Below are 24,308 nucleotides of genomic sequence, written 5' to 3'. Positions count from 1 at the left end.
TGGCTGGATCTTGTGCGGTACTGCAGTTAAGCCTAACACGCATACACACACACACACAGAAAAATATAAAAGACACTTGTGTTGATGGTTTATTTATTTTTTTGCATGCCTGGACTCGGGCAGCACTAGGTTGTGCAACAAGTTGTGTTGCTGGCTGGATCTTGTGTGGTACTGCCATTAAGCCTAACACGCATCCACGCACACACAGAAAAATATTATTACAGACACTTTTTTTTTACAATTACAATATATTTATTTTTCTTGAGAGTCCAGAACTTGGGCCCAGATGGACGTAGCACCAGCCCAGATGTATTCTTCTGCACCAACCCAGATGTATTCTGCACCAGTCCAGATGGACACAGCAGACAGCAGAGCACCAGCCCAGAATGGATCAGCAGCACCAGGCCAGGAGGACACAGCAAACAGCAGAGCACCAGCCCAGAATGGATCAGCACTCAGCACTCAGCAGTATGGTTCACCAGCCCAGGACACAGCAGACAACACAGGACCACTCTCCCAGCCCTACACTACCCACCCTCCCTATTCAGTCTCCACAGCCAGAGTGAAATGGCATCTGCCGCGTGGTCCCTTATATACTACATTGACCATAGAGACGTAAGCTCATGAACTGCGAGATTTCATACTCTATGGTTTTGCCATGGTTTTGAGTTCTGAGGTGGGAAAAATCAAGCATGCTTGGATCCGACTTGTATCTGCAAATTCGGTGGGCTCGGTTCTCTTAGATCCAAACCCGCTCATCTCTAATATATATATATATATATATATATATATATATATACACAGTATATATATATATATATATATATATATATTACCAAGACAGCTACAAGAAGCATTGTGGGCACTCACCAAAGTCCAGCAAGGTGTATTAGTTAGATTCACATAAACTAAATTAATCATTTTGGCCCATACTTATGTATGTGTCAAGACATTTCAAATCAAAGCAACATATAGCAGTAAACAAAACACAGCAAGAACTATCAGATACATGTCCCTAAACATTACCTTGAAATTTATGTGATTCTATCAAATATACCTTGCGGTTTGGGGGTTCAGAGTTTTTAGACTGAGAGTGATGATGTTGGGGTAGAGGGGGTTTCATGGGGGGCCCCCAGAGACATCAGTGTACCGGGCCCCAAGATTTCGGTTGCAGGCCCTGATAGGGAAGAGGACTTATATAACACTAAGCTAATGTTGTTATCTGCCATTGGTTTTAAAGCTCAACATCTGAAAGATTGTCCCTTTGATAAAATGTTTACCTTTTACTTAGAACTAGTGTGCCTAATTTTATATACTGCACCTTACACGCTTATAAGGATGAATGCAGGAACGAAGTGGCAAATATGACATGTATGTAAATTTCACATATATGTTTTGCTTCAGTTACTCAAAAAAAGTGGACTGAAGATATATAGGGATACATTTACTAAAGGTCGGTTTTAATCGATTTTAAATCAATCTAAATGTGTTTCAGGGGCTTAATCACATATTTAAAACAGACGATTATTTATATTGATTTATAATTGTTAGTAAATGTTCGATTTAGCCCTTGAAACACAATTTTGATTTAGATTGGTTTAGAACTATTAAAAATTGATTACAATGGACCTTTAATACATTTGCTGCTTAGTTTTAATGCATCTCTAAATCACTAAGCTAAACTTTATTGAACCAAAAAGATGCACATCCATCTGTATGCACAGTTCAAACTTGATTATTCAGGATCATCAAATACTTAAAAAGTGATTACAAAAGGCACTCACACCCAAATATAGTAAGATGTCTGTGGGGACTCCAGGCTAGAGAGATTAAAAATGTAACAAACGTAAGTGGAATTTTACTACTGAAGCTTGATGAGCTGGAACTCCAACTGTGCAGAGATACAAAAATAGTGATGATACCAGTACAAGTTTCAAATTTACATGTGGTCTCTTTTATATATCTGGTGGAGTGCCTATGGCAATCAACATTACTTAAATAAGTCTCAAGGTAAATCATTAAGCAGGTCTTCACTTATACGTGGTTCAAAGTCAGTCACAGCCTGCATTCTTTTCCCAATGTGAAAAGCTTGTCCATCACCACTATGGAACAGTCTTTGTGCCATTTAGATACATTTCATGCTTCAAACTTATTTATATGCATAATGTGATATAAACAAAAAATAAAATTATAACCTTGTGTCTTTTGAAATAAAGGTAGCAACAATGGCCCTTTACTGTACTGCCATAGGTTATTAAACAAGTAAGCTGCAACAATCAATATATAAGGTTACAAATGATTTATTTTTATTAAGATGGGTCAAATACATTAGCAAGTATATAAAATTTTGCATAGACATCAATCAGTAAATGGGGTGAGGTTTCAATAACATAAAAGTGTAACTGCGTGCATGTCAGGTCTACAGTGATTCCACTGTGAGCTCATCTGAACATGAGCCTGCCCCAGAATATACTAAGCAGAGCAGAAAGGGTGCATCCCCGTTGCTGAGAACATATAAAATTTGCAGAGCCCCATCACGGCAAAAATTGTTGCTATGGAACCCAACAATACAGCTGCATTTTCAATTAAAATGTTGTGAAAATTCTTATTTCTAAATATGAAAAAGTGTAATTTATTATTATTATTATTATTATTATTATTATTATTATTATTATTATTATTATTATTATTATAGTAGTAATTAGTATTATTTCTAGTATCATCATTTTAGTTTATTGTACAGGATAGCCAGAATTCTGAAATGAAAAAAGGAAGATATATACCAGTCATGATAATTGTCTGTGTTTTGTATACTTGCCAACAGTATGAACTATGCTTTGCATTTTAGCCACTATGCTAGACTTTTTTTTTTTTAAGTTTTTTGTATTTGTATTCTAATAAACACAGAATTTTCTGTTCTATACACAAGTGAAATAATTCACTGCACTTCAGCTTTTCAAGAAATACCAATGGGTTTATTAGGCTTACAGCATAATAGCCAGAAAAATCAGCAACTATTAACTAACTGATCATACTTCTGCCTTTTATCAAGCTGTATGTTTCTACACTTACTATACTATTGTATCCACTGACAACCTACTACTATCTACATTCAGAGCAGAGTGATCAACTACTACCTGTTACCTACTACTAACTATACGTATATTTATATTTACACACACATTATATATATATATATATATATATAATTTATTAACAGTTTCTTATGTAGCGAAGCCAATTCAATTGCGCTTTATAAATTTGAATCAAGATTAACATTATACTGGGTTGTAAAAGACATACATACATGACATACATAAGGGTAAGAGGGCCCTACTCGCAAGCTTACAATCTATAGGGAAATATGTGTTGATACACAAGGAGAGGTGCTACATATTGCAAATTGGTCCAGCCCAATTGCAGATATTCTTGGTGGGCTGTATAATCCAATCACACTGGAAAGTTGGCCTAGAGTTAGGAGGATGTTCAATTGAAGAAAGAGAAGATGTGATAGGTGTTTACTATAAGAAGAGAATTAGATAGGGAGCTAGAAAAGGTTAGGTGGGTGGTCCTGGAATCTGATAAACTTGTCTAAAGAGATGAGTTTTCAGAGAACGCTTGAATGTTTGGAAACTAGTGCAAAGTCTTATTGTGCATGGGAGGGCATTCCACAGGGTGGGTGCAGCCCGGAAAAAGTCCTGTAACTGTGCATGGGAACAAGTAATGCGCGGGGATGAGAGACACAGATCTTGTGCAGAACGGAGATGTTGGGTTGGAAGATATTTTGAGATAAGTGAAGAGATGTATGTTGGTGTGGTTTGGTTAATAGCTTTGTGTGTGAGTATAAGTATTTTACATTGAATAAGGTAGAAGACCGGCAGCCAATGGAAGGACTGACAGAGTGGATCAGCAAACACTGAACATTTGGTGAGAAAGATCAACCTCGCAGCTGCATTCAAAATGGATTGTAGTGGGGAGAGCCTGTTTTTGGGAAGACCAATAAGGAGACTATTGCAATAGTCAATGCGGGAAATTATGAGTGTGTGTGAAACAGAGTTTTTGCAGTGTCTTGCGCAAGATATGGTCAAATTTTGGCTATGTTTCTTAGATGTATGTAACAGGATTTAGAGACAGATTGAATGTGGGGAGCAAAAGACAGTTCAGAGTCAAGGATCACACCTAGGCAGCGAGCTTGTGGGGTGGGGTTGATTGTCGAGTTGTCAACAGTAATAGAGATATCATGTTGATAACTGCTATTTGCTGGTGTAAATATAATTAATTCTGTTTTGGATATATTAAGTTTGAGGTGGCGAGATGACATCCAAGATGAAGTGGCAGAGAGACATTCATATATATATATATATATATATATATATATATATATACACACACTAGCTTTGCCGGGTTGAAGAATGGAACTTGAAATACATCTGCAGATTTGATTTTTTACACTTATAACCCCATTCCATTGGTCTCCATTGTTTGATAGGTCCCTTTCAGGGTTTTAGCCCTGAAAGGGACCTTTCTGTCCATTTATATAGAGTATTTAGATACTGTTACCTCAACATTGAGGTATAAACACTGTTGTTTGTTTTCCATTATGAGCCAGAATGAAAAGGCTGTTGGAAGCCCCCACTCTGACTGTTTGGAATGGGTTATATCTGGATCAGTGTGACTTATAGGACATAAATCAGAATAGTTTCCCAAATCACTGCAGTTTCAGAAATCACTGTAGAACAGAAATCAGTGCACAACAGAAATCATTGCCAAGCAGAAATATGTGCAGACCAGCATTCGGGTCCCTGGCATATGGAAATTAGAAACTGTCAATGAAGGTGCAGTGTGACAGACAATGCTCTTCAGTTGGAGCTCTGTTTGCCCTCCACTGGTACATATCAGCGTGCGCCTTCAGATCAGTGTTTTAGGCACTGGAAGATATCATGAACTTGCTTAAACCAAAATTTTAAATCAGAGACTCCTCAGCCAACTTGGTGGGCACCATGTAGACCTCCATGAACCTGATAAACTTCAAACATAGCCAAAAAACCTAATCCTGGTCAAACTACACCACCATGCCAAATTTGGTGGAGTTAGGTACTAAACTCTGGCCATGCATAAAGGACAAACAGACAGACACACACATACACACTTTCTCGCTGTGGACACCTCTATGTAGGAAAAACTACACTACAATTTAAAGAATGCATGGCCCTACATAGGTCGTCCATCAGACTGGCCCTGGAGGGCAGAGATGATGGACAGCCTGTGGCTAGGCACTTCAGGGAACATAGACATGCATTATCAACTCTGCATTATAAGATGATTGACTTTATACCAGAAAATTTAAGAGGAGGAGATAGAGCTAAAGCCTTGTTAAGATGTGAGGCATGCTGGATACACATGTTGAATACTATATATCCGTATAGTATGAATGAATATCTTGCTCTAGCTTGTTTTTTATAAACCTTGATTGCGTTAGCTTGATTATCTTTGTTGCAGTACATTGATGTTATGCTTGCCATATTTTCTTATTCAATTATCCTGATTAAGCAGTATCCTGCTCTTTTGTTCTGACTATGTGTATGTGGTGATGGTATCACTAGTATGTTTACTGTTGCCATAGTAACTTCTGATGGTCTGGCATCACATCTGCTTGCATTGTGCAACGTGATGACGTTGACATGTGATTCAGATGGACTCCGGCTCCAGCACACTTGGGGTAAGATGTATTTGTATATAGGTAAGTGTTTTTCATATGTAATGTATTCCTGATGAAAATCTGTAAAGATTGAAATGTCGAATTACATTTATTGGTCTCTGACCTGTTTTTGACATTATTTTTGACGAGTGCCACCGCTGATTGTGCTGTGTAGTTATTGTGTTGCGGAGGGCACTGCTTTTATATACGTGGATGGGGAGGAGCGCCAAGCCTGTGTTTGCTATATGGGGGGATAATGTATGTTATATTCCTTTGCTGAGGCACCATCCCGGATATTGTTAGTATCTCTGGACTGTCAAGTTCTGGACTATTTTTTCACCTGAAACTTTGTTATTTATTTGGATATGTCAGAACAGCAGGGTACGGCATGATTTGCTAATGTGGAATTGCCCTTAGCGGATCTATTTACATTTTCAAATACAGATGCAGAGAATATTCTATTCAAAGATAATCCGCTGCAGCTGGGGAGGAATCAATTGAATATCATTTTGCGGAATTGTTGCAGTTTAAAAAGTGTGAGACAGATTTTTTCTTACACAAAGTGACCCTGTCCAATTATTTTAGAATACAGAGGATGCCGAGGGGTTTTCACATTCAGAACATACCTACAATTGGACATTTTAACCCTGAATTTTGCCGCAGTGATTTTGAATAAAGCATCATTTGACCTAATATTTTTGGCTGTGGAGGAATCTGCAAGAGAATTTAATCTTGTGAAAGAAAACATAAAAACATTTGAGACAACACATTTTAAAAAATTGGTAGATGATCTTTCGGATGACTGGTTGACTAAGTTGAATACTCAGATTGATAAATATAAGAAAGATCTTATTAAATTTAAACAAAACAAATTAGAGATAGTCAATAGAGATTACGAAGAAAAGAAAGTATATTCCTGGGAACAAAATCCCTCAGGTAATAGAACACAATGTTTTAACATCAACAGACACTTTAGAAGATTTCCACTTGAGACTGACACCTCAAGTGGTATTAAATCCAGTGATTCAGAATGTGCTGGCACAAGTGGCAATACAGTTTATCACAGACCCCCTTTAGGGTTTACCACCAGGGTATGCAAAGACCCTGTTTTAGAACCTACACAAGACAGGGTAAACAGTGCCAAAGGCAAGAAAAAAACAAACAACAATCATTTGTCCTCAAGACTATTATCTGAAGATGAAAAAAACATTTTGCGTAAAGGCCTAAGTTTTGTCACCACAGAGCAGTTTAATTTGTTTGACAGTAAGATTGATATCTATAGACTTGGTAGACAACTAAGACTTAAAGATCATTTTGGTCAGAATGTCACGATTTCTAAAAATAATGTCAGTGATTGCCTGATTAAAACCAAGTCCAATTTTGATCATGGGACTCAAAACCATACTATCAGAAGTTTTACAAAAATCATGGAAAATACCATTGAAGATTGCATTACTTCGGATAATAAAAAACATCTGAATTTATCCAGAAATGAAATGTCAGCTCTTAAATCTTGAAGTGCTGATAAAATTATTGTAATACACCCCGCCAATAAAGGCGGGGGTATTGTTGTGCAGAACATTGCAGACTATAGGGCAGAGGCCTATAGGCAATTATCAGATAATACTGTCTACAAAAAACTGCAGGTGGATCCTACCCCAGTCTTTAAGAATGAATTAACTACCATCTTACAATTGGTGATTGAAAACATCTTTATCACAAAAAGCACATTGTCAGCACTTCTACATTAATCACCTAAGGTGCCCATATTTTATACGCTCCCCAAATTACACAAAGATTTACTTAATCCACTTGGGAGGCTGATTATTTTGTTGAGGGACTCCCTTTCTACAATGTATCAAGATATATTGACTGTTATCTACAACCTGTTATTCAACAAGTGAATACTTATCTTAATGACACTTAATTCTCTTTTCTCAAGAAAATACAGAATTTACGTGACATTTCTTCTGATTCCTGGCTTTGCATGATTGACATCGTATGACTTTACACCAATATCCCGCATAACAGGGGTATCTCTGCTACGAAACATCTAATAACTAATAATCTACATTACCCGGGTCCTGATCATACATTCTTTTTGGAATTGCTGGAGTTAATACTTACGAGAAATTATTTCATTTTTGACTATGCTTTTTATTTGCAGGTTCTGGGCGGCGCAATGGGCTCATATGCAGCCCCAGCTTATGCCAATAGTTTTATGTTTAGCATAGAAAAAGACTTATTCTTATGCAACAGTGAATTTTCTGAACACATTAAATTCTACACACGATATATAGATGACGTGTTCGTACTGTGGGGTGGAAGTAGGGAACAATTTGTGAACATGATAACACTAGCTAATGCTAGTGACCCGAATATTAAATTCACGTATGAAATTAACTAATACACTTCTTTGATGTACTAGTTACATTGAATGAATCTAAAATTATCACGTCTTTATTCAAAAAAGCTACGGATCACAACAACTTGCTCCTAGCTTCTAGACATCACCCTAATTCACTGATAAGTGGCTTACCCTACTCTTAGTACCTGAGAGCAAGGAGGATATGTAGTGATAAGGAAGATGAAGTCCGACAGATGGACTTAATTACAAAGTATTTTGTGATGAGAGGATATTCCTTGCCTCTACTTAATAAGGCTCATAGTAAAGCACTTTCAATACCTAAAGAGAATACCTTTTACTCCATGACACAGAAGGACACCAACAACAAATTGGTGTGGGTTAATAATTATTCCACAGGTAGCAGGAGGCTGACAAATACAGCAAAGCATTTTTGGCCCATGTTAAATTCAGATAAAGATTTACCACTACTAAAAGATATAGGTCTGTTGCCATGTTATAAACGTGATAAAAATCTCTGCGATTGGTTAGAACATACTGATATTACAGGAGTTAAACCTACTCAACCTGCTCATTTTTTGACCAAAAAAGCAGGCAAATACAGATGTCTTGGATGCAGAACTTGTGGATATCTGGAAACTGGCAACACTTTTGTGCATCCCTATTCAGGTAGAAAATTTAATATTAGACATGTGTTGACATGTTCAAGTCAATTTGTTGTAGACTACATCAGATGTTTGTGTGGACACCTGTATGTGTATGTGTAAACTACACCACCATGCCAAATTTGGTGGAGTTAGGTACTAAACTCTGGCCATGCATAAAGGACAAACAGACCGGCACACACATACACACTTTCTCGCTGTGGACACCTCTATGTAGGAAAAACTACACTACAATTTAAAGAATGCATGGCCCTACATAGGTTGTCCATCAGACTGGCCCTGCAGGGCAGAGAAGATGGACAGCCTGTAGCTAGGCACTTCAGGGAACATAGACATGCGTTATCAACTCTGCATTATAAGATTATCGACTTTATACCAGAAAATTTAAGAGGAGGCAATAGAGCTAAAGCCTTGTTAAGATGTGAGGCACACTGAATACACACATTGAATACTGTACATCTGTACGGTATTAATGAAAATCTTGCTCTGGCCTGTTTTTTATAAACCTTGATTGCATTAGCTTGATTATCTTTACTGCAGTGCATTGATGTTATGCTTTCTGTTTTTTCTTATTCAATTATCCTGAGTATCCTGCTCTTTTGTTCTGACTATGTGTATGTGGTGATGGCATCACTAGTATGTTTACTGTTGCCATAGTAACTTCTGATGGTCTGACATCACATCTGCTTGCGTTGTGCAATGTGATGAAGTCCACGCGTGAGTCAGATGGACTCCGGCTCCAGCACACTTGGGGTAAGATGTATTTGTATATAGGTAAGTGTTTTTCATATGTAATGTATTTCTGATGAAAATCTGTTAAGATTGAAATGTCGAATTACCTTTATTGGTCTCTGACCCGTTTTTGACATTATTGTTAACGAGTGCCGCCGCTGATTGTGCTGTGTAGTTATTGTGTTGCGGAGCGCACCGCATTTATATACGTGGATGAGGAGGAGTGCCAAGCCTGTGTTTGATATATATATATATATATATATATATATATATACACACATTCTTTGGTGAGTTGGGACACTTCCAGTAGAAAAAACAAAATTGCAGTTAAGGTTTTCTACAGATTATAAAATGATAGGTGCTGTAACACAACATTTCTACAATGAATGTGTAGTGTATGTGTATAATTTATATTCTCATGACACTACATATATTTACAATTCTGTGGGGTATTTTATATCTGGTGCATGTCCACCTACCTGTTTCTGTTGCTAGATATCCAGTCTGAGATCATTGTTGCTGCTTCTTGATGACACTGTTTGTTTCCAAAACTGCAAGCTAACATAATAACTTCTCTTCTGAGCTCCCTAGAGGACAAAGCAAAAAATTTGCAATGTGCATGTGAGTTTACCATATGTTTTTATAGAATATTATAACAATTAAAATAACTGTTTCGGTGTACAGTTTTGCAATAAACATGATATGACATATGTTTCACTTCAATGCAGTTCTATATTCCAAAATAATCAATTTTGATTACTCCTGACATGTGGCTGTGTTTTTTATAGTACATCCTGGGCTCATTTCCTAATTAACAGTTAGCATTGAGCAGCTACGATTTACATTAATATATTTATCATCTGATATTACTTTGCATTTTATGATCCTTACAGGTAAAATATTAAAGTTGCAGTTTATGGCTTGATATGGTCGTAATTTTAATTTTAATTACGTTAGTTTATTGTTTAAATGTGCATTTGCTAGACAGCAGCTTTGGAGAAAAAAAACAAGCATTTACAAATCGTGATGATTCTTTGTAAATGCAAATCTAGACTTAACATTTTCCATTTTAATTCTCAACAAAGAGTTGAAACAATGCATTTAAAAGCATCGGCAGCCAAAGATGGCAGCACTTCTGCAGTGAACTTTAGATGTAAAAATTACAGCTCGTGAAAGCGTCAAATAAATTCTGACATTTTAAGGAGACTGATTTCACTCTTATCAAAAGACTTTCACTTGAAGACATGTTTAGTACTTTTGTCATTGTACAAACCTGACATTAATGTAACAAGCAATAGGGGTGCAATCAGAAAACAAGCAAAATGTGCTAGTTCAATTTATTTTAGATCAACACATTTCTAACTGAGTTCTCACCAACAGCCGGAATATAAGCACTAAAAAAACAGAGGATTGTGGGTAGTAGACTGAGGCATTATACTAACCATTAGGAATTCATTTTCAAAAATGAAGAAAGATGTTTCTAATCAAAGTGTTATTGGTTAATTATGTTCACATTTTAATTGAATGTGAATTGACATACAGCAGGAAAAAGACACTGTCCATTCAATCAGAAGACTGCCTAGCAAAAAAATAGGTACTGTATATCTGAAGTAGGAATGTAAAGGGATTCAGCATTTGCTGTATGTGCATGCATTCTGGTACCCAGTGATAAGCATAAGTTCAAATCTCAACATCACTTTGTGGTTGTAACTCAAGAGATAAGCAGAACTTTGTTTGCTTTAAAAATGTCATGCAGGGGAATATAAATCTCAAAGATGCTGGGCCTCAGAGAAATGAAAATCAAACAGGAAAGACAGGAAAAAGGTGCCTCACGCTGCTACAGTCACACTGTGTAACACTAATGGAGCTTTCTTCTTTTGAAGCTACATTGTATGGCTTAGTATAAAAGATAAATTCCCTTAGGATTCAGAAGAGTAACTACAGCAGAAAATGTGTGAGGGGAAGGAAAACACAGGAGAAGACAAGTAACGAAAAGCTGTGGACTAATCCTTGTCAAAATATTTTCTGAACCTGTGCATTTGAATCATACATAAATAAGCAGAGAAGTCTTATTCTACTGTCTTGCAATTTAGCAGAGCAAATGCTGTCACTGAAATATCTCAGAGCACAGAAAAGCAGTATTTTTCAATGTAGTACTTAACATATAATGTACTAGACACATTACAGTAAATAGTTATTTTTCTGAATTATACCTCTTTTACACCAGAGCTAAAACCTGGGTTATTGCAGGGTTAACCCCGGTAGCTCCTTTGTAAAAGGGGACAGAGTTGGATTTCCGGGTCGAGTGACCAGGCAATCCAAACCAGGTAACTTGCAGGATTTAACATGGGAATAACACATGAAACCCTGCAGTGTAAACTGCGCGATCTGGGTCACGATGACCTGAAGCGCGCCGCATCCTGGCTTCAGTGGCGCTTGGAGATTGGCCGGCTTCAGTGGCGCTTGGAGATGATGTCATCTCCAAGTGTCTACTTCCACGCCGGAAGAGCCGGATCACTGCAGACCCGGCTCCGGTGTGAACAGCACCGACTCTGGAATTTCCTGGGTCGGTGCCATCTAAATTCCGGGTCAGACCCGGAATTTAGGTATAAAAGCAGTATTATTGTGATAAGTATGAATAAATAGATGATATCATACTCAGTCTGATAAGATGTCTGTATTATTGATCCATTGTGTCCATTAACTGGCCATCCAAGTCGGAAGTACATTGTTGCCACTTGTTTTAATACATATTCCTGAAAAGAACATATACTTTGTATTAATTATTTAGAAATTGTCAAATGCTTGTGCCTCATATAAATATAATGGAAATGCAACAACAAATGTAATCTATTACTTGAAAGCCAAGTATATTTTTTTAATACTTTGTTTAATAATAATTTGTGTGTGAACTTGACTTTTACCAATCTTTAAAAAAAATATATATATTTATACAAAGTTACAGATAACAATTAATAAAAAAAAGAGTTAAAATTTACAGATAACAATTAGTGAAAAATTACAGATAATTACATCTAAGCAAAGTTCTGATCACAAGTTACTTGTAACTGCTAAGCACAACTTGAACTTATTGTGGGCTGAAAAGATGTAATACCTGCCCACACATCCAAAGTGCTGACAAAATGCAAATCCCCAACTACTCAGAGGGGTATGGCAGGAATGATAGTTCTAATTAACAAATGTGAACTGCTGACTACAGTATACCAACCACTATAGTTCATCCAGAAAGCTGTTATACAAATATGTAGTCATTAAGTCATATAAGCCCATTACAGCTGAGGCAGGAGACACTCAGCTAAGATGTCCCTCACTGCATAAACTTGTGCTGCAGTGTCATCAAAGGGAAATGTCAGTGCTCTGTGGTCTGAATAGGCAGTGCTCTAATATGTACATTTTTAATACCTGTTGCAGCTATATGTGGCACCTAAACAGTTTTGGAAACTGCAGCAATATAGAAGTCAAGGAAGCAGTTGTGCCATACTGTCCAGCAAATATTAAAATAGTGCAGAAGACGTCTATAGGAAGAAGACGCCTCCCGACAGCAATAGCAATTCAAGTGCCGTGCCCATAAATGCAGCTTCGGATCACCATTGCGCCAATTGGTGGCTATGTCGGAAGGACTAGCCAGTCTGAGTAAGCTTTATCCTACTAAGGCTGGTAGCTTGCAAGGCCAGGAAATCTGTGTCCAATGATGCAGACCATGGCCATGGCACTCATGAAAAATGACTACCCCCATTTCTGGATACACTGGTCAGCCACACCCCTGCTTTGCCCCTCAAATTCAGCAGCATGTCAATCCTGCTGTTGCTTGAGGGCACTGTGAGTGAGATCACAGGACCTGTTCCGCACAAAACTGGGTCCTATATATGTACAGTTCTCTGATAATTGGAACACTGCGTTAATCCACACATGGAACAACCATCATCTGTAATCTGACTGCGGATCCAGTTGGCTATGGGTTACAACGCGACCCCCTCCCCATGGCCTACGCTGCAAGTGTGCGGGCAGTCGGCTGATCACCTGTACATGCAGCGCGATGGACTGCCATCGACTGTGCAGCACAGCCAATGCGATATGTCTGCGAATTACATCATTCACAGACATATCACTGGTACAAACTGGCCGACTGCCACACAATATATATTGGCCAATCAATTGATCAGCCAATATCTTTGTCAGTGTGTATCCAGCATTAGTGTATATTGTAGTCAGTACTAGACAGCAGTTATTTGTGGTAAAAGCACAGTTTGCTGTTGATTTTAGAACTTCTGTATATTTGAGGAAGCATAGGTTGTCAATTATATATCATTTTAACCCAGGTAGATAATCTGATTCTGTGTGGCAAATTTTCAAAGAATGAGCACAACTAACATTATGATACAATTGGGTTCAACTCCAAAGTTGGAAAAAGCTTAATTTCCTGGTCAGAAATCTGAACAATTGTAAAAACATTGATAATTGTGAAAGAACAGGATGGAAAAATCTCCTGCTGCATTGTATGCTTTATCTGTATATTAGGAACTGAGGGCCTAATTCAGACCCGCTCGTGAGTGCTGAGCGCTCGGAAGCGGGTCGATGTTGGCCAAGTGCGCAAGCACACGACGGAGGCGGCTCTGTCATGCATATGCGCAAGACCCGAATAACGACAGCCAAGCCGTCACTATGGGTCTTGCACCAAAGGGGGCGTGCTGTCGATGTTGAGTGACAGCACACCCCCTTTGATGGGCGTGCCGGGGGCATGGCTGCCCAGACGGAGGCATTCCTGTGGGAATGCCTACCATCTGGGGCTGGCCCCACTGACATCACAAGTGATGTCAGTGGGAGTGATTTTGGCTCTGATAGAGCCAAAAGCATTCCAGGGCTTGCGGCAATGAGACCCTACAACAAGGGTCTCGTTTCAAGCCCGATGGTCGCGATGGTCTTGACCATCGCGACAATCTTCCTGGCCACTCGCTATAGCTGTGGGTGGTCACCCACAACTATACAAGCGTCCAGGAGGCTGCTCCAAAAAGTAAGAGGGACGGCCCTGATTCAGAGCGAGCTCTCTGTCAGAGCGTCTAGCTCTGAATCAGGGCCTGAGCTCAAAAAGTGTATAACTTCATGAAGTGTATTAACTTTTATGCTGTGGAGGTCCTAGCACCCTTAGCTACATACTTGTCTTTGTAAATACACTTATTTGGAGCTAACAAACTTCTATTTGGTCATCTCCTGTGACCACCACAATAGTGTGAAACACTATTTAATTTTCTGGCTGTTCTGGGCAGAGCTCAGTGTCTCCAAATTCCAGAAACATAGCCTGTAAAGTGACAGTTAGGAGCTGATTGGTTGGTACTTTATCTTCATCCACTTTATATCTCTTCAAAGCTTAGTACATAGACCCCACAGTCTGTTATTAGATGGTTATACTTCTCAGTATTTATGGATTATACTATATGTGATAGCAATATTAGTTTTTCACTATAACAGTTCTGCTCTAGGGGGTAAATTTACTAAAGTGAGAGTTTTTAGAAGTGAGTTTTAGAAGAGATGTTGCCGATAGCAACCAATCAGATTCTACTTAACATTTAACTAGTACCTTCTAGAAGATATTAGCTAGAATCTGATTGGTTGCTATGGACAACATCTCTTCTAAAACTCACATCTAAAAACTCTCACTTTAGTAAATGTACCCCTTAGTATCATGGCAGCTCTGTTTATGCTTAGTTCTGTGATATGTGATATATATATTTTATTCATAAAGTCTTTTTAATTAGTTATTATCACATTTACTTGCATAGCGCCAACATATTCTGTTGTGCTTTACAATTGTTCAATTTTTAAAGATGTTTAGATGTTGTCCTTTAGGGTTGTTTAGCCATTTCCTAACCTAGTTATGGTATAAGCACTGATTAAAAAGACATGTATACTCTGTGTACTGGAGATGGAAGCTATCATAGTTAAAGTATGATGCTCTGTCTGTGGGTGTATTGTATTTTGAGATTTGTTATGTGGCATCTTTCCAGTCACTAGCTGCTAGCAATACTTAGCACAACCTTAACTCATCATTATGGGCTGAGAAATACAGTATGTACTGTAACACCTGCCCACACATCCTCTGTGTAGACAAAACATCAATCTTTAACTACGGTGAAGAGACCATTATTCATGGCAATTATAACTCTGCAACTTCCAGTATACTTAACCAAATAAAAACCTGTACATAGGTGCAGGGGTGCTGAGGGGGAAGGAGCAGGCCTGGGCTTGCTAGAGGGGCCCGGCGCCGCTCTCCCTTTCCCTCACTCACACCTCCCACCCACACAGCAGCTCAGCACACAGCTTCTGAGCAGCAGCCACAGTAGTTTCCTATGACTGTGTGGGGGGAGCGATGACACTGATCACACCCCCCTCTGGCTTTGCGCTGGGCTGAGGGGCTCACAGCATCCTTCTGCCCAGTGCACAGCGCAGAGTGGTTTTCTGCTTTAGCTCAAGGGGGCATGGCCACACCTCCCACACTTAGGCCACACCCCCTTCTCCTGGGAGAAGAAAAAGAAACAGTTTCTATTTCTTTAATGTGGAGCACATAAAAATAGACATGACACTCCAGTATACTCTACGGTGACACCAGGGCCGTAACTAGGATAGTGCGAACAGTGCCATGACACAGGGCACCGCAGGGCATGGGCACTGTTTGGCCCTGTCAATTTTCCTGTTTATTATCATTCTCACTTGTAGCTCCTCTTCTTTTATCCCCAGCATCTCCTGGCCTCCCTTATCTCTTCCCTGGCCCTTCCCCATGAAGCCATGGCCATTTTTCAGGTGCACTATCTTATGTCACTATTTAAAAATGGAGTGGGGGGGGCAATGCTCTCTTGGGCACAGGGCACCAAAAAGTGTAGTTACAGCTCTGGATGACACACTTGTAGCCCAAGCCACAGCCCACAGTAATATGAAAATGGCAATTCTAAAGGGCAGAACTGCAATTTCAAATGAAAGAAAAATCTGGTTATTTAAACTTATGACATTATGTTAACATATATTTACAGCAGGACTCATTCTAGGCCTCAGAGTGCAAAGTTTGCACTGTGTTTATTTTGCTAAACATCTCAAGAATGCAAGACTTTACCCTTAGTAACAGCAAAAAATCTAAGACCTGGGGTCAAATGTAATAGGTTGCAAATTTGTAAAAAAATGCGAGTTTAACGCTAAACTCACTTTTTTTACTCACTTGCAAATGTAATAGGGTGTGACTATGGTAAAATTAGCATTTTTCTGAGTTTACTATTACTCACAAAAAAGCATCTTGCATCCAGATGTTTTACCATTCTCTAGATAGAACTCGGGCAATGTAATAGAGTGTAAGTGCTTCACTGGCACATATTACTGACTTAGACATCGCCAAAACAATAGTGAGTTTATCCTGAGCAGGTCAAAGTAACACAGAAACATGTACATATCCATGAGATAAGTGTATGTTTCTGTATGTACATATAAAAATACTTTAAAATAAAAAAAATGATGTGCACCCATCTCCAAATAAGCATAACCAGCCTTTGCTGGTTTTTAAAATACAGGAGACAAAATGTGTAGGGGCCCCCTGTATTTTAACAACATGCAGAGGGCTTTTCTGATCCAGTCCTGGTTGTGTAAATACAGGGGACAAAATGAGTAGGGGTCCCTTGTATTTTCCATAACCAGCACTGGGCTCTTTCTAGTGGGGGTTAATGCCACAGCCACGGAAACCCTTTCACTGGGTCCCAAGGCCAAACCATTACCTCTGACTGTTAGTTAGTCAGCCAGGCCAGAAATCCCTGGGGAGGTGGGGACTGCTAAATAAAGTTGTCCCCCTCTCCAGGGCACCATAGGCCTGGGCTAATAGCCTGGGGCTATCCCCAGCATCCCTGGCCAGTGGGTGACAGGTTGATAATTTCAATGTTTACACATAGCCTTCCTCCATGCGAATGACTGGGACCCATGTATGCCCAGCCATTAAAGAAGCCACCAGCCAATCAATGGGCACCTCCGTAGGAGTTGCTCACTGATTGGCTCTGCACGGTCAGCCTGTCTCCCCCGTAGACTTCAATGGTGGAAAATCTCCATTGAAGTCTATGGTGGCAACTGCTACATTGTAACCAATGATGTAACAGCAAGGTTAATTGAGGTGAACCTTATGATTACCCATCTCCCCAGGTATCCCCGGCCTAGGCTAACTAGCGGTCAAGGGTAATGCTTTTGTAGGGAACCCAGTGAAAGGGTTTCTTTGGATGTGGCCTTACCCCCCCCCCACTAGAAAGAGTCCAGTGCTGATTATGGAAAATACCGGGAAACCCAAATCATTTTGTTCCATGTATTTTTAGAACCAGGACAGGCTTTACATAGCCTGGGGCTATTTATGCTTATTGGGAAGGGGGTGCACGTAATTTTTTTGAAAACATTTTAGGGTCACTTCTTTTTTTTAACAGACAGAAGCCTTCACAGATCTTACTGATCTGTAAAGGCTTCTGTATAACTTGCATCTTTTAATGCTAGTCGCATTAAAAGGTGTGAGTTTACATAGGAGATACTCGCGCACATTCACATAGTGTAGTAGCCTCAAGCTCCAAAGTTTGCATGCTTTTACTGTACCTGCACCAACTCGCACCTTGGATTTTAACTAAAACTCGAACCCTATTACATTTGGCCCCTAATATCTGTTTGTACTTTTCTGTAAAGTATGAGTCTTCATTCTCCCCCCTTCCCCATGTTCTGCTTTCTTTGCATTGCGTATGTCCTATATTCTGTTTATTAATATGAATATCATCTTAATTTGTAATATGACAGATTTTTTTTTTGCTTGTATTGATTTCCTATACAGTTAATAATATTTTATTCATTTTTGTTTTTGTATTTTTGTTTTTAAAGTGTTTCACCCTTATATTTTCATAGTAATATATAGAATGCAAACACAATAGAGCTATAGCATACAACAGGGCAACACAAATAAATAATATTTCCTTTGATAGATAAATGTCTAACACCCACATACTTTAAGAAAGCCAGAAAGACAATGCCGTGTACTTAGTAAAGTATGGAGAATGCCCAGGTTAATAAATGAAAGCTTGAGAAGCCCTTGTATACTTTAGTAACATTCCCACAATACTGCAGCTTCTTTAGATGTACAAACATCAAGAAATTTGGTGGGGTGGAGATTTACTACATTTTAAAAACATCTACAATGCACTATGTACAACATAAACATTGTAAAAGCACAACAATAAAATAATAGTAAACTTTTATGACCATAAACATATGCTATAACTAACTACAATTCAAGTATTTTATATTGCTTTTCAAATAGCAAATATGCCTTGAGGCTATGAATTTATGTCAGCATTTCACAGTTATATATTTCATTCTTACATTTTGTAATTCTATAATGATACATCTAAAAAGTTAATAAACTGCTTTGTTGACCAATTTCTGACTTTTTCATTTATTTCTACTCTTCGTACAATTGGGATATATTTATTTGTCACTAAAATATATTTCTTTGGCATTCATTCACTACAGAAACAGTCTACAGAAATAGCTAAAATTAAATTATGTATGTTTTCATGTGAGTAAAACCAAGGTCTTAACTACATAGTAGAAAATAGTTTATCTTTTACACTGAATATACTGTAGTCTTCGGTTCGGTCCAGCAATTTATCTAGAGGATAAAGTGCTCGGCTTGCAGCATGCCATGGAAGAAAATCCTTTTCTTCAGAAAGGTATTTTATAACCTCCAGGGGAATATTTTGTGTCAGATATCCAGCTCTGAAAAATTAGAGAAAGGAATGTTAAATATGATCTGTTGGAAAAGTTTGTTTGAAGTTATTTTTTGAGGAGCAGAAGAGTACAAGTGACAAGTTCTTGAAAGACAAATGACATATTGAAACCATTTAGGTAAAACTGATCTGAAGAATCATCCAGTGCATTAAAAGGACAATATCAGAAACCCATTTATGCATGTGTGATTAAAAATACTGATGATAAGTACTTTATTCTCTTAATTAGTTTTGTATGATAATTTCCTTTTTTCTTCTTGTTGACACTCATTCTCTTTTTACACCTACACCAAATGTCTGATCTACATCAAAAGGAACATCTAGTGAAATACCTTCCCCTGAACACGCTATCCATTCTGCAGGTAATTATTTCAAATTAATAAGAAAATTTAAATTTCAATGATTTTGCGCCATAGGTGTGTCTATGGCACACTGCTGCCTGAGGCAATGACTGAAAAATAACTGTTCCTATTCAAAATGCAAACATAAATATTTGCATTTGTGTATCATGATACAACACAGTTGTTATATTATTAATCATTATCAAAGCTATGCTACTATTACAGCCACACATTTACTTTTGTATGAAGACAGTTGTAACTGTTTGTCTATTAAATTTCTGCTTATCACATCAGTGATTGCCCGTTACACATGTACATTGTGCAGCATTACTTTACATTCACCTGTAAAACACACTGCGCCCAAACTAATGTGCAGTTTATACTAAAATAAGAAATAAGTAATCAAGGAGGCATTGTGAACAATAACCTTGTGGTAATCAGATAAATACAGATACATGCAGTTAGCAAATACTGTGTATTTTAATTTACACTAAATAAAAGGCATTATCCATTTAATTTTACAGTATGATACATAGGATAAACAAAGGAGCATGAATTTACTGTACAATTGCTCAGACTATCAGAAGTTAATATGGATATGTACTTATGAGGTTGAGAACATTATAGCCAAAAATACAAATGCCCTTGTTAATGTTAAACTCTTTTTTATTCTTATCAACTTTACAGATTGTTGACAATTGTATTTAATGATTGCCTGTTGACATTGTTATTCAGTGATATGGTGTTCCATGCCATGAGGTCTGATATATGCCATATATCTAAACATCTTTGAAAGGGTGACACAAGAAAATATCTATTTTTAACTGGAGTTTCCAATATACTTATATCCATTCCCAACCTACAGTACTCCTCCTGAGACAGTTATACTGGGTACACATTAGCCGATGTGTACCCAGCACGATATCATAGGCGGCGGGTCATGGCAGGGGTCCTGGTATCGACAAGTGCATACACACTTGCCAATGCCGGGGTTGATGGTGTGACAGTGGAGGCCATGCTGCATTTGACAGCACGGCCCCCCGCTGATGATATTGCCCACCGAACCTACATGCAGTCTGATGGGCGATGTCACTGAATACGCCCTGAAGACACAGCAGGTACAGACTGCCTAATTTGGATGATATGTCATCGATCCTCCAGATTAAACAACATATTGTGTAGTGTGTACCCAGCTTTACCTCAAGTTGCATTGTAATATCTATATTAGTGTATTTGACTGCCAAAAATTGGTGCTTGGAATACAATCATTGTTCAGAAATTAAGAAGAAAATGCTCACATGCTGGATCCTGTATCTTCAGTCTTCTATTATGCAACACTAAGACAAATTAGAGCTGAATCATACGTTCATATATGCCAATCAATATGAAGTAAGTAGAAGTTTGACTTGCCTTTGTTTTCAATGATAACATGATCTACTCTAACACAATTAGGGGGAAATGTAATTAGCCACAAAATTACTGTGTGCTAATAGATCCCCAGGGCTATCCATTTAACCTTGAAGTGAGGATGCCTGCAGCACTTGTTGTGGATTTTTTTCAGGACTTCTGCAGGCTCTGAAAAAAATCCCCTATAATTAGCCTGTTTTTGGGAAGGCGCCCGCAAAAACATGAAGGTCAGTGAACCTATCACAGATTCTATGTGTATTTGCCTGAAAACAGATAATATTTTGGGTGCAAAAAATTGGCTCTAATTGATTTCCCCAAATCTAAAAATGGGGATAATTCCCGTTTTTTGCCCCTGAAAAAATATTGCGGATAAATGAATACCCGTAATATTGTTATTTAGTTAGCTCTGGTCATTATTTTTATTAACTGAACCAACACAGATTGACCAACTGTGTGATAGTTGTCTGCAGCTTGCTAACCTCATGAGAGCATGCCAAATGCTATTATCCACCAACAGTAAATTCTCACACAATATAAATGCTTCATGCACTCCAAATGATACATTGATACTTTGATCAAATTCATTAGGCACACATTCTTTCATAGTTGCAATTAGTTAAAATAAACATTTTTCCATTAACTATATATATATATACACACACATGTACTGTAGTCCAATAGAGACAATCCGCACACCTTGATAATATGCCAAAAATCTTTTATAAATCCTTGTATGTATTCCATCAGTAAAGCAGATCTACAATAAAGAGTGCAATAGTGCAAAAAGTGCATTGTATTATGACTTACAGAGTACTTATCATCTCAATATCGTCTTAAGAGAGGATCAGTGGCAGAGGACCGGCAGCTGAACGTGTGTGTGAATTAGCAAATTAGCTGAGCTATTATTGTTTAGTGACACTGCTGGCTAGACCGCAGTTTATCGTCCACGTATTTGTGACTCTGCACTGCAGGTGGTCTGTCCGCACTTTCGCAGGGGTGCTTTGTTGTCCAGAAAGAAGTGGTGCTGTCTGTGTTGTTCATCAATGGGGCTGCTGCCTCGTTCAGGGGTGCTCTTCCCCAGTGTAAAAAAAATAAAAGTGAAAAAATTAATATTATCAAACCACAAAAAATAAACTAAAAGATATTTTTTGTGTGTGTGTGTGTGCATCAGCAACTTAGCTGAGCTGTTATTGGTCAGTGACACTGCCAGCCAGACCGCAGTTTATCATCCACGTATTGTGACACTATAAGTCATAGCACAGTGTGTTATTCTTATTCATAAAAATATTGTGGCACTAAGTGGTAGCGCAGTGTAATATTCAACTTTTCACTTCTTTCCTCAATTGTGAATAAATTATTATTCTACACACCAACTACTAGACCACAACAAAGTGCTAAATAACATGTGCTATATATAAAACATAATGCCATCACTGTAAGTGGCAGCACAGTGTATTATTCTTTTCTTATTCATAAAAAAAATCTTGTGACACTTTAGGTCATTGATACCGCAGTGTAATATTTAAAATTTGGTACAAATTGATGTGTGTGCTGTACCCCACTTCATATGTGTTTGTTGATATGGAGAACGATCAGTTGAGAGGATAGCAGGAACCACATACTAGTGCTGGTGCTGCTGCAAGTGCCACCAGTCATGATGATACTAGTCCATCTACATCATCTACTAAAGCTTATGCCCAAGGGCATATAGGGCTTAAGTCAGGGCATCTAAAATCAATAACCAATCTTTTACAGTGGTAAAGAAAAAACATCAAAGGGAAAGTTAGCTGCAGAAAGACATAAAATTGTCAATATGCCTTTCACCACACGAAATGGTAAGAAAAGGTTAAGGCCTTTATTTATCACTGGCGGTTCTGCCGCTTGTGACGATGTAAGCACAAGTGAATGTGCTGATATAGAAATCAAGGATGAGTCTGTGGAAGTGCACCAGGATGAGCAGGATATTTGTGTAGCTAATGCTAATAAAGATGTTGTTGATGAGGATGTGGTTTATGTAAATCAGGCACCAGTGGAAGAAACATTGTCATGCCTGGCACAAGACAAAAAAATTCACTTTATTATGTGTGAAATTATTTCTACCTAAGTCCAGAAAACAATTGTCAAGCCATCTGTACCCTTTGTAAATCCAGAGAAAGTAAAGGTAGGAACCTTGACCATCTAGGAATCTTCACCCTGTTACGTTATCTGCAGTGCATCCATCCAAAAAGTTTTTTCAAAATTCAGAAACTTTGGCTAAAAAAGTATTAACAAGTAGTCCAGCATCAGCGAGCTCCCTTCTCTCTGCTAGATCCAAGCACCTGCCATCTTCACCACCAACACCATCATCAACAATATCAATCATGAAGCAATTGGTTTGTTTGGGCCCCCACAAAGCAAGCTGCCAATTGGCAGCTGACATTGCTGGCAATGATCTCCATGTGCACAAACTGGCTTTACAGAGGCAAGACGTTGATGCTATGATCATCCAATTCCTCACCCTCATCGGTGTGTACATCATCTTCACACAATATAAATTTGTCCCTGCTGGATTCCACCATTACAGCTGCCTCTGTAATTTTTGGATGTAATTGGCATAGAATTTGTAGTTAATTTTGATGAACATCATCTTTTGCACACTTTGAGGAAGTGTGGAAAGGCTGTGCTGAAAACTCTTTCTGAGTACACACTGGAGGGTGGTCAGCTCAAGTAAAGGAAAGCCAGTTTGTGCAAGGGCCTCCAAATTGCCTTTTTTTCCTGCAAGTAGTCAAATGGACTTCTGACATCCCTATTTGCCATAGGGCGCTATCATTAAAATATGTCAAATAGTCCTCATCCATTCTTTGAATTCTTTGAATGGTGACTGTATCAGATGGAGTCACGGTAGAGGTCTCATTAATTGTGGGCAATTCCTTTAAACCCAACCAGATGTCAAAACTTGGTTGTGTTGACTCATCTGCATCACCAGTGGGTCTTTTGGGAAAGTTTAGTATGCACTTGCAGAAAAAACTGAAGGAGAAACCATTGCTGAATCACATGACACTTGAGCTGAAAATTTGCTTACCAACAGCTCTTTGCATTGCTTCAGATCTGTGTCCATTGGGAAGAAAGACACAACATGTGACTCAAACCTTGATTCTTAAATCTTGCATTTGCTCTGTTCAGCTTGTCCACATATCTGTGGTTAAGTGGACAGTGGGTACAACTGCATTTTGGAGGCCACTAATTAAGTTTTTTAATGTCCCTGTACAGGTTGGGAATTGCTTTTCTAGTGAAGTGGAATCTTGATTGAATTTGGTA

At 38.3% G+C, this 24,308-nt stretch overlaps 1 protein-coding gene across 1 annotated transcript in view; it reads right to left on the bottom strand.

Moving 5' to 3' along the window:
• Positions 1-24,308, bottom strand: part of TRHDE (thyrotropin releasing hormone degrading enzyme) — a 778,828-nt gene that overhangs the window by 55,126 nt on the left and 699,394 nt on the right. Inside the window, 3 exon segments of the mRNA XM_088452538.1 lie at positions 9,940-10,047; positions 12,119-12,216; positions 19,105-19,252. Coding sequence (XP_088308664.1) covers positions 9,940-10,047; positions 12,119-12,216; positions 19,105-19,252 — 354 coding nt within the window.

The sequence above is a fragment of the Taudactylus pleione genome, unplaced genomic scaffold (assembly GCF_031769625.1).
Source record: "Taudactylus pleione unplaced genomic scaffold, aTauple2 ptg000038l, whole genome shotgun sequence".
Lineage (NCBI taxonomy): Eukaryota > Metazoa > Chordata > Amphibia > Anura > Myobatrachidae > Taudactylus > Taudactylus pleione.
This window is presented reverse-complemented; position numbering and strand designations above follow the sequence as displayed.